Source organism: Mizuhopecten yessoensis, unplaced genomic scaffold (assembly GCF_002113885.1).
Source record: "Mizuhopecten yessoensis strain PY_sf001 unplaced genomic scaffold, ASM211388v2 scaffold2711.2, whole genome shotgun sequence".
In the NCBI taxonomy this organism is placed as follows: domain Eukaryota; kingdom Metazoa; phylum Mollusca; class Bivalvia; order Pectinida; family Pectinidae; genus Mizuhopecten; species Mizuhopecten yessoensis.
The window spans coordinates 601,168-614,854 of record NW_018485984.1 but is presented as its reverse complement, the minus strand read 5'-3'; the positions used below and the strand labels follow the sequence as shown (position 1 = coordinate 614,854).

The window sequence follows — 13,687 nt, the reverse complement described above, 5'->3', positions numbered from 1 at the left end:
TCATTCAGAGCAGTTGAGCGATTTTACCAATTGCTAATCAAGTCAAAATAATGAAATCAACACCAAGAGGGAATACGTTAACATTTTGTTTATTTTTGAGCGCACTGCAAACAATTTGACTAATTGATATTCCCAGAATCAATGAAGACAGCGCGTGGTCGTCAAGGGGGTCCTCCATAGTCTGCATTCTGCACCTCACCTGACAACCAAGTGCTGTCATTAGTTTTATGGCCTCCCACAGGAGACAGATATCATAAAACGTGGCATATCAATAAAGGTGTAGAACTGTCAGTGTGAAGCCTGATATCTGCTATTGTATCAGAACCCTATACGTGTATAAATTACCTATAAATGTGTAAATATTGAAAGTCATGTAATGATAGGTCGGTAATTGTTTTAGATGATGACAATCAATCATCTCCCCAATTGGGTGACAAATGACCCTACATCACGCAGGAGATCGTTCACCTGTATCATATCATATAACATCAAACGATAGGACCTTCTATCCTTGTATAAGTAATTTATTAAATGTAATTTGGAGAAAAAAGGTATATACTGTTGTATTTTGTATATACTGCTGGATTGATAAAAGCTTAATTTAATTTCTTTGTTATCAACACTATTTCCTTCCATAGAATATACTGATAACATGGTGCTCTTATAAATTTATTTGATTGTGTTTTCTGTCTTAAGTTACATGCGGTCATTTAATAAATAAAATCCATAAAGGAAAAAACAGCAACAAAATATGTCTTGTTTTATATTCTTTATAATATATTTGTCATCAAATCAATCAGCCTCAGGGCTTATTACATTATTTAATTGGTAATCGACATCTTCATACATATTTAAATTCATTTATGAAACACTAGTGCATTAAAATAGAGCAAAATTATAACCATGGGTCCATCCTAGCCAATATTCAAGTAATTAAACGGTAATATATTTTAGTCGATTGCAGCAAGATTTGTTTACAAATGAATAATACATTATATAAGACCCAGACATAACTTTATATAAATATTTTAGAACATCCACTTTATATTACAATACTAGTAATTGTAATGTCATTAACTTTACAGACGGAGTTAACGCGTGTGTAAGAGTTAAGAGTAGTTGATTAAATGCTGGTAAGTAGGTGTTCTGACGTTTACTTCAGATGCGTTAGGGTGATTAGCACATCTACCCTAACTAAACAAAGTAAATTGCACATTTCTGCCTATTCGTAATGAACAAATTGTTTACCATGTCTATACACTTTGCAGGATATTTCAACATTTATATATTATAATTTAGATAATAAATGAGAAAGGAGAGTTTAAAATACCGTATTCCTTACTGAAACTATTCTGTGTGTTAGATGGAATCATCCCCCGATTAAAATTTATTATAAACTGAAGCATGCATTTTGAAAATTATACCATACTCATTTAATTAATAGTATACCCTACTATCATTTTTCATCTAATATAATGCGTGTAGATATTATTTTTGTCGCATTAGATAATTCATCCCTTTTGAATTTCTAACATTAAATTTAGTGTTAAGTGTTACAAAACAAGCAACTACGCTTACATACTAATCTGTTTCATTCACAAGGTTATGTAAAATTAATTGAAAAATATATAAAATATATTGTGTCTTTAAATGTGCCGAATTAATCAAAAATACAATTAGGATAGAAAAGAAACACTTTGCATGTGGTAAATATCATGGTACTGATCCAGTCACATAACACATTTTAGTTAGATTTATCTAACCACGTTTTACACGAACAAATAACCAATGATACCCTAGTGGTACTTAGTAATGTGTTGAGGAGACCTAGTTCCACATGCATCTGGAAATACCACATGCGTAACAAATGGCACCAGTCTACAGTGATTGATCTCCTTACCGTTTCTCCACAAAATGTCAAGCAAAGTTGATGAAGTTCTATTATATATAAATACCTTGCAATGGAATATCATCGCCCCTAAATCACTACAAGGAAAGCGTATTCATTCTAAGGAATTTTTTGTCCTGTGATATTCATTGCAATGAAATATATTTATTCAATTTACCTTCTTTTTAAAGACAACTAACAAACATTTTAAACGTGTTAGAATGTTTAAGTTAAAAATGTATTTTTGTAGTTTTTATTATTTCAAAAAATATGATATTGTTCATTTGGGTTCTTCTTATTAACTATTGTTGTTTATTACATTAATTAGTAAACAGGTTTTATTTGTAACAATACTAACAAAATGATAACAAACGCTTTAAAATAATTTATTACATATCATATTTTTCAAAATCATAATGTATTGCAGAAAACGAAATATTATAGAAAATATTTTACGTACAGTTTGACTCCGGATTCTTTAACGGAACACATATTTCCCGTTCTGTGCGAGTCTGCTAACTTCACACATAAACAAAACACCGGTTTATCGTCCCCCGAAGACATAGAAGTGTGTCTTTTCTATGATAAAATTAATAAAGATCGTTTCATCTTGCCGACCCTAGCTACCGTGTTCTAATCGTAGGAAAGTTTCCATACGTAGCCGTCAACATTCACAATGTTAACAATTAAAAGTCGTTACACGCGAGACGGACCAATCATAATAGGTTTAAGTGTAAAGTATATGAGATAATAGATAAAACACTCTCCGTATCGCTCATTGCTCCAGGCGGCTTAGGACCCGTGCCCACGGCCGCTCGTCTAGTGTGATCCATGACAGCTCAGATATAAACGGCTTTCTGATTGGTCGCCTATTATCACGTGCCATGTTGATATAGAAAATGGGGTGGTCTGGTTTGCCTAGAGTATGTGAAGTAAACGAGCAGAAATTATTTACAACCAAATCACCGAAAATTAATGATCATGAGTTCGTTTTTGATGAACCCGGGACCGTACACAGAGCCTAAGTTTCCACCGACGGACGAGTATTCACAGTCAAACTATATTCCTCCACATAGCTCGGAATATTATCGTCAGAGTTATCAACCACAAATACCTAACTATGGTTATGATCCTATACCGGACACTAGGCGATACAGCGAGGACAAGTATACTCCGAACCACTATAATGGGTGTGGAAGTAGTGATTCCGTGTCCCCCACCCATCCCTCATCTCCCGCGCCAGCTCATTCGGGAGGGGGACCCGGAGGTGGTATTCTGAGTGGATTCAATCAGCCAGCAGCACCTTCTCCAAGTCCCCCCGCTGTTCCGTCACCTGACGAACAACCTTCCAAAATGTCACAAAGTAGTTCTTGTGTAGAACAAGATTCTGACGGACAGCCAGTGATTTACCCATGGATGCGAAAAAGCCAAGGAAACAACCCTTCAGGTAAGTCAATGGCATAACTTATAGCTTTCTAATTAAATCGTTAAAACGCCTTGTATATAAAACTCATGCCTTCGTGTCAGCGCCGTCAATGATATACAGCTGTCGCAATCATCTCGTATTCTAGATTCTCAGCGGGATTTCAGAAGTGTGGTAAAACCTAAGCCTCGTACATCTAACAGAGTATACACTTAAAACGATCATTGCAATATAAAAACCAACCCGGATATAATAGACTGAAACTTATTCATTAACGCGACGCCATTATCAAGAGTAATCATTAGTACTGTGGGTGTAGATCATGTTTCATCGGGATGATAAAGGTATCGAACGCGTCAAATAAGATTTAAAAGCGTAACCAATATCTGTTCAGTGTAAGGAATTAATAACACATATCCCGCAATAAATTGTAACGATTATAAGAAAACAATTAACCTCAACACTGAAACCCGTCAGTAGCGTCAGGTATCTTTCCTGTGAAGGTTATCATGTAATTTAATCAGAAATGATTAAAATAGTCAATGGGTCACAAGGACGCATGTCATCAATATTTCGGTAACATATTATCTAATTTTTGTACATGAACGAGAACCTAAATAAAAAACACTCCTTCAAACCGCGGTCTAAAAGGATACCATGCAAAGGTAAAAACATCGCTCTACATTTATACACAACACTGTTCATATATCTGTATGTGTATCTGAGAGTTTAATATTATACACATAATTATAGGCTTTAATGTAAACCATGCGACCGATATGCACACTTTTCTTACAAATTTGCATTTCGTTTTGACCCTGTTATTCAATTCAATTTAAATATATGTTTAACAAATTTTGAGAAACCCCAAAGTTCACTTAATGAATTTAAAAGCTAGATAATTATATGATTAAATATATAACACTTCTTATTTGAAGATTGATAATGTTTTGCCCTCTCATGTTGTTATCTAGTTCTTGAAATCGAAACCTTAAATGATGTTTTAATTTAATAACCCTTCATTTGGAACTTCTTATACATAAACATAAGAATCAAATATGGTGTGGGAGATATTCAATCATTACCTGTGGATTTGGTGTTAACGATGAGAGGTTTTATGTGTATCAAACAGCTTTAAAGGCCTTAGACACGTGTAAGACCCATACATCAGATTGTAATGGGACAATAATGGTAACAGATAACCCATAAAGTTTAATTATAGCTATAGAGCCTCACCTAGGTGCACGCCCCTTATGCCCCGGACCGGCGCACGTTAGCAGATCAGGGCTGGCACAATATGGGGATTATTATCAAGGGGTTCCTAAGAAACAATGCAACACTGTTTGTTATACAATATTAACCCTGTGAGTCCGTTGATACAGGCTTTCATTATAAATGTTCATAACATCTCAATAGAAATTGGTATACATGTCTGCAAAGAAATATCCATGAATCTCATTTTCGTACATGAATGTGTAACTTTTGAAAATAACAAACAAGGTTTACTAAATTAACGTTTGACATAACAATCCTTTATTCTCTGCATTTGGATATCACACACAAACAAAATAACTACGACTAAATTAGTTATATAAAATAAAATTTCTTTTATACAATACTAATGTTTTAACCCTCATGTATTTTGTTTATCTGAAACAATTATTTGTATTATTCAAACGATTGGGTTCATAAAAGTCATGTAGGATTTAATTTAAATTAATATCAAATTAAAAACCAAATTAAAGTGTTTAACAAAAAAATGAAATTGTTTTCATGCTGTAAAACAATCTTTAAATTTGTTCACTCCAGAGATAATATAAATCAAGTAAATAAAGATAAACAAGGACTATTTTATTGACTAGATACGTATTTTGTTGATAGTTTTGCTAGTGCAGTGCTCGTAAATCACAAACTCATTTCAAAATCAAAACATTTTTTTGGTGTTTGTTGTTCGTATTCGAATCCATTACAGAAAAGAATGTATGTCAAGATTATATAACACGGCTGGATCAAATTTACCAGATTAATATATAAGATATGCCGACTAAATAAGCATACTAGATATTCATATTAAAAGGAAAACCATATCAACTTACAATAGTTTACCTTTGTACGCATGGATCAATATGATCATAGTAAGGGTTTGGATATAACCGACATACATTCAATGTTTGAGTGCTGTCACTTTTGGGGGAAATAACATCAATATTTAAAATACAATTAACGTGAGTTACCGACATAAAACTAGGCATTTGGTCATTGGTGAAAGTGCTTTGAATAATTCAACATTTTGTATCTGTATAAAATAATATCAGCTGGTTTAAAAACTAAAACGTCATGAATTATTGAAGTTATACATACAAAATGTTATTTTAAAGGGATCAGTAATGTTATATCTGAAACATGATCAGTAGGGTATCATAATGGATATCTGTTTATTAAAACAGTAAATCAAAATATGTTTTAGAGACCTTATGAATGTCATGTGATAAACTGATACTGTTAACATGAGAGTTTGATAGTGTCATGCGTCAATACCTCACAAAACAGACATTTATAACAGATTTATAACACACTGTATCTAGACCGTTGTCCGAACAAATATAACCCCAGGCTGCGTATAGCTAGTTACATACTTGAGCAATAATATGTAACACGCTTACTTCAGGATAACGGTAAAATTGACATATACACTCACTTTTATTGCTCCTTAATTGCTATAGTATATTGATATAGCTATACATATATAAAAAACAATATAATCATATATAAATGGGCTGAACTGACCGGACACAATTTAATTATCAGTTTAAAATGAGTAATTTAACAAAAAGCAGAACATGAAAAAATAAATAGTAATAATTACTGCTATTAAGATAATTTAGAAAGATTTGCTAACAGTAGATGATAATATTGTATGCATATATCGTTTAAGAAACCTACCGTTCTGAAAGTGTTGACATGTACTTGAAAGAAACAGACCTATCTGTTTTATAACTTTGTGTATCATTCCCCGCGTGTTTTGACCTATATTGTACACTATCACTCTTAGAATGGTTTGTAAAGTACGACTATTGCTGTCTATGTGTGTAAGATTCACTTACGGACATATTTTGTTTATGTATGTAAGATGTCAAGAATAGAGAAGGAACACTTGGTGGTCACATAAACCATGTCACTCGGGTAACCTCTTGCTGTAACATTAATAGTATATGGTCGTGTCAAATGAGTACCGAAGGAGTGCCTCTTCAGAACATGCCATGCGTTTTTTGTTATTTACATGTCGGTGATAGAATACACTCAAGGGATATGGTGGCATGTTTTACATCGCCACATCATACTATTCTTAGTGTTATGGGCAAATAATTTCTACTTACTAACTCGGCCGTTTGTCATATTACATTTATCACAACATATATTGCTTTATGCCTAGCTCTATGTTGATACACATTCCACGATTTAGATATTCATGATGATGAAATAATTCAAAGTTGCCAAATGCCCATGTTATATTCATCAGTAAATAGAATAAATATATAATAAATTTGATAAAATATTCTCAGAAAATTAGTAATTTGATACACAAAATATGTCAAATGGCAGTGGTGAAAATACATTATTCATCCCGGCGGTGCTCGTATTAAGTTCTGTGAAATAAATGTCCGTGATCATACTAAGAAATACAACGAACATTTAAGACAAATTGTACTCATGTCAATCAAGACATATGAAATGTTCCACCTGTTATGGGGTGAAGAATACACTACACACAGTGAATGTAAGAACAGTCGTACACATCAACATTCCATCAAATGATATGTTAAAACCTGCTTTGATTTATGAACATTAGAACCCTATACAAAGATTACGTAAGACAGTCACCAATATATAGCAAGACACTTTAAACGTATTTCAAATTTGATTCAATGTTTTAATTTAAATAAGATACTTGCTGAGTATTTAATTTGAATTAATCTCTTAATTTGTTAAATATCAACGATGATATATTTGTTTCATTTCGATTCATGATGCGGTGTTTCAGTCTTAAATGTAGGAAGACATCGCGATCTATCAAATTATTTAAGTGTTGGGTTCAACAAACACGTAAAAGTTATTCCGTTTAAATGATCTCATCCGTATGGACATTATTCAATTAGATAGTTCATCAACATTAACCGAAATCACAGTAAGCATGTTCCGACCTTCTTTTCTATTAGAGAGCTCGCCTCATTGTACGCTTAGTCTATTAGAGACATCGTCTAAAACATCGTACATTTATTCTATTAGAGAACAACCCATATTTCATTAGCGGATGACACGAATGATATGAATAACCAATTAGTGATGTCATCTGTATCTCTCCAGCCGCAGCATCTCTTCGTGTCAGCAAAAGCACGCTGCATTAGCCCCTGTCCTAACACCGTTCTAATGGCCCGTTTTACACTGATACTGTCGGACGCTACAAAACACAACAAATCTCGATTTAACACGATTACATAAAATCAATGTACAATGGCAGGTCTGAATTATTTAAATACACAACGAAATGCAAATATGACTGTTGATGTTTGCTTCCATGCGAATTGATTTGATTTTATAGTAAATGCTTTTTTTTGCATTTTAGTTGATTAATATATTTTTTTATGATAAATTGGTTGTGATTTAATATAAATACATTCCACTTGGAATTTATAAAGAGTATTGTTCTACTGATTAAACAAGAGGAGTATTTTATAATAACAAGTTTTCACTTTATTACTTAATGCGATTATTGGGTTTTTGTTAACATAAAGTATAGAACATGCATGAACATTTTTATTATGTATTTCAAATCACTTGAATACACTATTCTGATGATGTTGTTAGCCTTAATTGCACAACATATTTATCTATTTATTTTTATTTAAATTTTCAGGCAATAACAACATTATATCAGAATCCAAACGAAACAGAACAGCTTACACTCGACACCAGATCCTTGAGTTGGAGAAAGAATTCCACTTCAATAGGTACCTCACGAGAAGACGTCGTATAGAAATAGCACATACATTATGTTTATCAGAAAGACAAATAAAAATCTGGTTTCAAAACCGAAGAATGAAATGGAAGAAAGAACATAAATTGCCAAACACAAAAACACGGCTAATGGATGCCACGAACTCGCCTCTCGAACCATCGCACCACCATTTTGTTCACAGCATGGCGGCACTTGCAGAGCTAACACCAATCTAGTCAAAGTCTAGTTTTATGTCAGTTATCTTCCGGTTTTTGTGACAAGAACTTCGGACATTGTGACCATTCCTTTGCTGACAGTCTTGTGATAGAAACTGGATGTAACAACCAAAATACCAAAGATTTGTTAATGTGCAACTTGACGAAAACCTCGGGGTATATTGTGTGTGCGAATTGTGAAAACGGAGATGTGTAAATAGTGTATATGTGCATAATAATTTATGAATGAGTCTGAACTGTACTATACCCTAATGTACATTGTAGTTTATAAGTGTTAAAACAGTATTTGAGATAAAAGCGAATTCCCTGTGTTATCTACAAACTTACAATTTACATGAACAACTTTCTACTTTTAGTAAAAAAAATAGTGAAATGACAGAGTTGTGTAGTTTTGTAATGTACAAAATCCACATTGTACTGGTCATTATGTGTTCTACAATTCTTTTTTATTTCCACATTTTATATTCATTTAGATATTTTATAAAATGATGTACGCACTTTGTCGTGTTAAGTTGTTCAGTGTCATTTCAAACAAGTTATTTCCTCTTAGAATATAATCCTCTTTGTTGACGTTCATATTTGTTTCCCCCTATTATTAAATCCAATGTAAACGTTAGCAAACTATTCACCAACAAATGCATTTATCCTGCTGTGATACTTTCAACAAATTTAAAACAAACACTTACCTGTAGAGCAAATAATCTTTACAGGTTTAATCATACCAAATGAAAAACGACAAAATTCTTCAGTAGAATTTCAAAACTGAATACACTTTACGCTTCTGTAATAATGTTTTATGCATCTGGAGCTCCTAAATCAATGCCAAAGCCTGGCGATGTGAATATATCTTATATGTGAAGACTATCACTCTATTCCCCCCCAATGCTTTGCAGGGGGCATTGTATTTAGTTTATATACTATGAAGTATATTGAATATAATTGCTAGTTATTAAGATAATTTAGGGTAAGCCAATATCAGGTTTTAGGTTACCTGCAATACTCATAAATAAAGATACTCAAGAAAAACCAACAAAAATATCACGTAAAAAAATTGACAAGCACTTTTTAATTTCAATGTAAAATAACAGTTGTTACCCTAACAAATGATATTATATAACAACGACTTAAAATAAATGTTCCATTCCAATGGAAAATGTCCTTACTTTTATGTATAGGTATATATCAAAATATTGATATCAACGTTATCCAGATAGCCATTTCATCTTTAACATTATTTTACAACTAAACTTATCTATAAAAATGTGTGTATGCTATTGTTTTCTTATATTGTTTTCGCTTATGCCGGTTTATTCAATAACGATTTTTTTCCATTCTCGTAAGGATTCAAATTTCTGTTATTTATTACTTAAACTGTTTGTACAAAAATAGGAAAGAAATTAAAAATTAGATAAACTGTATAACATTTCAAGATGTTAATGTCAAGAAGATCAGTGTAAAATAATATATGGCATAACATTGAAATTAATTTGATATAAGAATATATTATAAACAGCAGATAGCTGATGCACCTGCACTTATTACCAGTAATATATGTATAGAAATGTAATAAAAGTCAAAGAGTGGACACAAACTCGTACATGTGTGGACATCTCTCTATAGACAGAAATCATACTGAGTGCTAACATTTAACGTGCAGTTTCAATATGATATCAAAAGTAAAGGTGCACAACTAAGTGTCTTGGAAAATATGTTAAAATATTTTAGCAATACTAAATAACTCGGTGTTGTATAGTTTTAGAAAGTAAAACTGTTACATAGATTGGATATTATGAATGAAGATTTTCTTTTTGCAATGAGTAGCATATATTTGACAGAAATTACCGAACACATTTTTACTATCTGAATACACCATCATCAGTTATGATTAATCCTGCCATTTTAAGATTTATACATGAAAATTATTTTGAAAGATGATAAATATTTATATAACCAGATCAACTGGTAGATTAAAAGGTTCCGGACGTGGCCATAAATATGTTATTTTGAAATAATCGCAAAATGACATTTATACGTCAGCGACGTTATTGTAGGAAATGTATGAAAGATATTTTAGACACTAGACGACCAAGGGTAAACTGTATTCTTGGCGCTCCAGATACTAGTTTAATTCTAAGATGTTTTGAGTTGATTTAGGAGTACTATTCATGTCGTTTTGTTGCTTGTTTTCTGTTCCCCTTACGAGCCAAGTTGATACCTCAAACCTTCATTGTCGATTTTGTCTTTTCCGGTTCTCGTTAGGTTTATATTACTTGTTTTCACTTCTATAAATCCCCTACTGTGAATAAAAAGTGTATTTCGAAGTAATTCCGATTTTGGATTTATTTCTCTATTTAATTGCGCTTGTGATGGATGTGTTGTATGATCTGGCCTGGCACACATGTCGGATGTCATACAGGAAAATGTACCAGCGTGTTACAAGTCTATCTCCAGTGGAAACTTGAGAAAAGAAAAATGTCTTAAATAGCTTGGTATTTAGTATCAGCGGTCTGCAAGCTTGCTATTGCCAAGCAAATGTGATTGTTCTACGAGACCTTTTTCCAGGTAGACAAACGAAGCAATCAGGATTGTTATGAGTATATAAAAATCTTAATTACAGTAAAACCATAATATTGACCTGTTATATGCAAAATCGTAAGCTATTCTGATAACTGAATGTGTTAAGCTGATCGTTATGGAAATCTTCCTGCCTTCAACACTTTGTATGTTATATAGCATTGCACAGACTCAGAGGTGCCTTTAAAATAACTTTTGAAAGAGTACGTCTGAAACTAAATGCCATGAATTGAAAGAATATCACAGTTGAATGTTCGGCAAGTCAACGCTAGCCGATGGTGTCAGATATCTGGGACTCCGGTGAACGCTTGTTATAAATACTTTACTGTTTGTTTTTATATAAACGACATTTGCATCAAACTCTTACAATGCGATTTCCTCACAATTAGTTTTTAAACACAGTATTAATACAATCCTTGAAAATGTTAACTTAATATTTTAAATGCCAACAGCGGATTAATTTGCAATGTGCTGTTCACAAAATATCCAAGTTCCATGTTCTATAAAACAAGGTTACAGGAACGACATTTAAGTGTTTTAACGCTTGGTATCTAGTTGGTTGAGTTTCAACACATCAGTTGTCTTTAAATATCAAATCGAACAACTACAAATGACATCTTTAGGCTATGCAAAATATAACTTTCATGGATATGTTCCTTATATTCCATCAACAAAGCTGTAATTATCCATTGCACCGATCAATGTAACAAAGTAAAATCCTTATAAATACTCTTAACATTTTTTATCCGGCAGTCAGTATCATTGTTATTGATGAATTCAGCTATAAAAAGATAATATTAAACCTTTATGTTATAGATTGTTATATTGAAACAAAGTACGTTTGTATTATCATTATTGTCGGCGGAACTTATAGTATTATCATAACACCCGTATAAAAACAGAACTGTCACTAATACGGACGAACAAACCTACCAATTGTACTATAAATAAGTACAAAAAAATAAACAATATATCAGACTTAACAAGGAATATTTCACTTGTGCTTGCCCGAACTGATGACACACACTTAGATGTGAGATGATGTTTTTCATAACATGAATTTAAACAACTAGTTGTATATATCCTCCATGGTTTAAATATTCTATCACATATACTATCCCCATCCTTTATGATCGAATCGCTACACAAGTATTGCCTTGTCTTGTTGACAACAAACTACTTAATAGTTTAATTTACAGTCAAAACTCGTGTCATCGTTACATGACTCTAAATTATGATATTTCAGTGTCTATATTGATTACTGAAAGGTTTATTGTATTCTAGATCATTCAACATGTGCATGGAAGCCTGACCTGCCTGCATTCCAGTGTCTGTTGATGATTTCATTCACTTTAATATTTTGTCCCCGTTCGCTTTTTCTATTCTAGTTTAGGTCCGCTATTTATTTTTCTGTTAAGTACATGTCAATATACAGCAATACATATCATGGTAAGTTAAATAATGTTTTGAAAAAAATAATGTACAAAATAGGATACTTTACAAATTTTCCTAGAAAATACTTCTTTTGGTCTGATAAAAAACAGGTATTAGTCTTTGAAATAGTTTTGTATCATTATTTTCTATTGTTGTAGGTAACACTTGCCGTGCAGTTATTGTGATGAAACGATGTCAAACAAAAACACAATAACTTTCTCTAAATCAGCAATCTGTACTTAAATTAAATTAAATATTTGTTTCAATTTTAAATTAGGATTAATTTTCAGACATAATTCTGAATAACACTTTTTCTGTATAAAGTTATTTTGATAATCGAAATCAATCGAAAAATAATGTTAACATATAAACAGGGAACTTTATATTCCCCTGTTGATGAGATGGCGTCCGTAACGCCATGGCACGTTCGACTACTTTATAACAATGACCTGACGAATTAAAGCAAAATCATTTGAGGATGTGTATGATTGAAAAGACAACAATAATCATTGTTTTCGCAAATTAATACAACGCTTAGTTTAATGTAAAAACCGCAATGACGTCACCCATGACAGATTTGAATATTTGTGCTGGTGTTAGGACACTCATATAAATGAAATATTGTTCTGCATCCCAAACTAACATTTCTGAAGATTTGAGCCCAAAATGACAGTTTTAAGCCAGGATACGATTTATTTCAGTTTGGGGTTCAAAGTTCAGATCCAATGGTCAAGGTTGCCCTACATTTACGGTAGTGGAGTTCGTAATCTGTTGTCCAAACCATCATTTCATAAAACTTTCTTATTTAGACATGTTTATCACCATCACATATTCTTGATTTTGTCTTCATGACACAAGTGCCACGTGCTTCCGGACTTGTGCTGGATAGGTACGTCTCCGACTCTGAATTATAGAATCGCCCCGGGCACTTAGTGATGACCGACATATAAACTTGTCAACACACTAACTACTGTCACCAGACTGCGAATCCGCGGAACCACAGGCTCATCATAAACAATGACGTGTTGTCAAAATTGGAAGAAAATGTTTTTTTTTTATGTTTGTACACAAACTGGTATCAATTTATTGTAGTGTTATTCTGAACTTTTTTTCCACAAAATTACATTTTCAAAGCT

At 32.5% G+C, this 13,687-nt stretch overlaps 1 protein-coding gene across 1 annotated transcript; it reads left to right on the top strand.

Annotated features, from left to right (window-relative positions):
- The first annotated feature begins 2,672 nt into the window (after positions 1-2,672).
- LOC110445094 (homeobox protein Hox-A4-like) lies at positions 2,673-10,862 on the top strand. Its single transcript, XM_021489482.1, has 2 exons — positions 2,673-3,335; positions 8,227-10,862. Exons 1-2 carry the CDS (start codon positions 2,864-2,866, stop codon positions 8,541-8,543), a joined length of 789 nt encoding a protein of 262 aa, XP_021345157.1. The 5' UTR covers positions 2,673-2,863; the 3' UTR covers positions 8,544-10,862.
- The last annotated feature ends 2,825 nt before the right edge of the window (positions 10,863-13,687 follow it).